The sequence below is a fragment of the Sodiomyces alcalophilus genome (assembly GCF_042370955.1).
Source record: "Sodiomyces alcalophilus JCM 7366 unplaced genomic scaffold ACRALscaffold_11, whole genome shotgun sequence".
NCBI classification, from domain to species: Eukaryota; Fungi; Ascomycota; class Sordariomycetes; order Glomerellales; family Plectosphaerellaceae; genus Sodiomyces; species Sodiomyces alcalophilus.
This window is the reverse complement of record NW_027263542.1, coordinates 710,594-714,055: the sequence shown is the minus strand read 5'-3', so window position 1 is coordinate 714,055 and position 3,462 is coordinate 710,594. Positions and strand designations below refer to the sequence as shown.

The 3,462-nt window shown below is 43.0% G+C and overlaps 1 protein-coding gene across 1 annotated transcript; it reads left to right on the top strand.

Moving 5' to 3' along the window:
* The first annotated feature begins 741 nt into the window (after positions 1–741).
* Positions 742–2,694, top strand: ACRALDRAFT_1083866 (uncharacterized protein). Its single transcript, XM_071019523.1, has 2 exons — positions 742–981; positions 1,043–2,694. The coding sequence occupies exons 1-2, from the start codon at positions 866–868 to the stop codon at positions 2,502–2,504; spliced, it is 1,578 nt and encodes a 525-aa protein (XP_070871000.1). The 5' UTR covers positions 742–865; the 3' UTR covers positions 2,505–2,694.
* The last annotated feature ends 768 nt before the right edge of the window (positions 2,695–3,462 follow it).

Sequence of the window (3,462 nt, the reverse complement as noted above, 5' to 3'; positions counted from 1 at the left end):
AGCGCCTAGCACTATAACTCGTCGCGCCATAGCTCTAGGGCTATATATACGTAATAAATAAAAAGAATAAGTATAGTTTGGGCCGGCCGATTTATCCCCGGGTCGGGTGAATTAATAAATAGAGCGGACCGACGATAGTTACTGGCTCCCGTGGACGGGAGCCTTAAAAGGAGGGGCGTGATATTAGAGATACTTCGTTTAAGAGATATTAGAGACGTTAATGAATATATTAAGGGACTAGAACTAGTCCTGAAGTGGACTATAGGAATATACGATATCGACTTATAGTTTAAGACTATTAAGCTAGCCTAAGACTTATTATTATTAAGAGGCCTTAGGTTGCCCTGTATAGGTTCTAGGGAGTATAGTCACTAGTCCTTAAGTAGGGCGCTTCCTATTAGGTACTAAGTAAAAAGGGGCTTAACGAATAATCTTATAATTATTCTACTATAAGGTTAGCTTCGTAATCCATTATTATTCTAGTCTTAATGACTCTCTTTACTCCTTACTAAAATCTATAATAACGATTAGTATTGTATCTATTAATCAGAAAGCTTAGAATAGTAAAGTGTGATTATAGAAGGAAGAAAGCTAAGCTAAAGTTAAGCAGCAGAACTCTAGCTATATCAAAGGCTACTTCCTGATTAGTCAGCTGGGTATCTTTGTCAGTCACGTGACCTCCACGTCCACAGCAACATCAGCGGCTTGGCTACGATGTCAGTTGTGTAAAACGCTAGACTTCTTTAACGAATTGATGGGATTATCGAACGTGATCTCGATATCGCGCCTTCGAGACTACATACAGCCTCCTTGATAGGCAACAGCATCATTCCCGTGATCATCAAGATTCACAGGCTCTATCAAGATGGGCGCCCACCACTCCTCAGCCCGATCCGAGCAGGGTGATGCGAATAATGGCACACGTAGAAAGACGTGCTATTACGAGCTGCTGGGTGTCGCTCAAGATGCTACCGATAGCGAGTAATGTTCTGACCCAGAATCCGATATCCTAACCCCTACCTCTCTCTAACAATGAAGATAGTGTCAAAAAGGCGTATAGGAGGAAGGCACTTGAATTGCATCCTGATCGCAATTACGGGGACGTCGAGAACGCCACACGCGGGTTTGCCGAGGTCCAATCCGCGTACGAGGTACTTTCCGACCCCCAGGAGAGAGCCTGGTATGATTCTCACAGAGAAGCTATCTTGCGTGGCTCGGATGAGCGAACAATAGACCATGACCCGCCAGAGTTTAACAATGTCCGTCTAACTACGACAGACGATATATTATTTTTGATTCGTCAGTTCAATGCTTCTGTGCCCTTCACCAATGAGCCGACGGGATTCTATGGTATTCTCAATGAAACGTTCGACCACATTGCCAAAGAGGAACATGCGGCATATGATCGTGGTCTAGGCGAGGTTCCAGATTATCCAACTTTCGGACTGTCAGACGATGATTTCGAGGCTGTGGTGAGACCCTTTTACAACTGCTGGGCGGGCTTCACAACCATGAAGTCATTCGTATGGAAGGACAAATACAGGCTTTCCGATGCACCCGACCGCCGCGTGCGGCGAATAATGGAGAAGGAAAACAAGAAACTCCGAGACGCGGCCGCGGGAGAATTCAACGAAGCAGTTCGATTTCTTGTCAGATTCATCCGGAAACGGGACCCTCGCTACATAGCGAATTGGCAAAGCGCCACCGAACGGCAGGAGGCATTACGTGCTGCCGCTGCCGCTCAAGCTGCCAGGTCACGAGCGGCGAACCGGGAACAGTTTATGGACCAGGATGCCATTCCTGAGTGGGTGCGATCACGAGACGAAGATGATGGCGATATAACAGGTCACTTTTCCGAGACCGAGACTGAATCCGAAGACGAGTGGATAGACTGCGTCGTCTGTGACAAGTCCTTTAAGAGTGAAAAATCGTTTCAGGCCCATGAAAGAAGCAAGAAGCACACCAGGGCAGTCCAGCAACTACGGCGCCAAATGGAGAGCGAAGGGTTAGAACTCGACTTGGATCAGCAACTGCCCGAGCCTGGAGATTCTGGGACTGAAGAGCAACGAAGTTCGGGGGACACAGTTTCACGCGCGACGGAGGGAGAGCAATCCATGATCCCAGTGTCGCCACCATCCGACGTCACAGAGCGGGCAAGACCCAGATCAAACACTGATAGAAGCCGCAGTAGCTCTGACGAATTACCGAACGATGGCTGTTATGCACCGCGGAACGTAGTACGGCAGAGGATTGCCCCTGGCGCGTCAACCAAGACGACAGTGCCACCGGACTCGGATGGAGACTTCGAAGATGCTGGAATTGGCAGCGAGATCAAGGAGCTGTCGCTGCATGAGAATTGGGGCGATGATGAAAGAAAAGCCGACCGGCCAGCAAAGAAAAACAAGGCAAAGGCTAAACGCGAAAAGAAAGCGGCTCGTAAAGCAGCCGCAGATACCCGGGGAGTACGCACAGGAATCCACAAGCCCTTGACAGGGACAGGCTAGGCTAACCACATTCATAGCATGCTTGCAGGGTTTGCGACGAGACCTTTTCTTCTAAAACTCAGCTTTTCACACATTTACGAGAGCTTGGACATGCAATATCTAGCAGCAATGAACGGAAGGTAGATAGGAATAAATTAAAGCGCTAATTATCCTACTATAACAAGTATTATATAAGGCGCGTTATTCCGACTGTTACTATTCGATTACTTTGACTATAGTTTTGATTATATCTAAACTTATTACTTAATCTCGTTAATCTATATATTATTAATCTATATTAAAAATTAAGGCATATCTTTAATTTATATTATTAATCTATATAATAGGAGGCGGCGGGGGTATTATCTTTAACTAGGAATAAAATAAATATTAGTATTAGCGTCGGCGTAGGCATAGAATAGGATAAGAAAGTGAAAGAGAAATAGGCCTTGCTAATAGTGCTGCTATTAGAGAAGCTATGCTAATTATAGCTATAATATTATACTATATTAACAGGAAAATTTAGCCCTAAGTCTCTAGGTATAAAACGCTTATTTAGTAGCCTGTCTTAGATAAGTCACGTAATGCGCCTAATAGTTTATCTAACTTTATATTAGCTTAATTAGAACTATTAATCTTAGTATTATAAAGCTATAGCCTATAGATAATAAAGTAAGAAATAATATTACCTTTTCCCCTACTATAATATTAACTATTCCTCTACCTATCTATTTTCGTTCTTTGCTTAGATAATATATTTAATATTTATTCTTAGAATATACTAGGGAGACTATATATTTTAATAAAGAGACCTTCTAAGTAATATTTTTATAGGGCTATAATAAAGCTACCGAGCTACTTAAGTACTATGCTTATTTATATATATATGTATACTATATATATACTTAACTATATATATATTATACTAGTCGTATACCACGACTCGATAGTCTCTAAAAAGTTAGTTTTAAGATAAAAA

What these genes read in the sequence shown, in the direction of transcription:
- ACRALDRAFT_1083866 (XM_071019523.1), top strand. Translation starts at nt 866, where the DNA reads ATGGGCGCCCACCACTCCTCAGCCCGATCCGAGCAGGGTGATGCGAAT. An exon ending in CAAGATGCTACCGATAGCGA is followed by an intron (nt 982 to 1,042) that starts GTAATGTTCTGA and finishes CAATGAAGATAG; the next exon opens with TGTCAAAAAGGCGTATAGGA.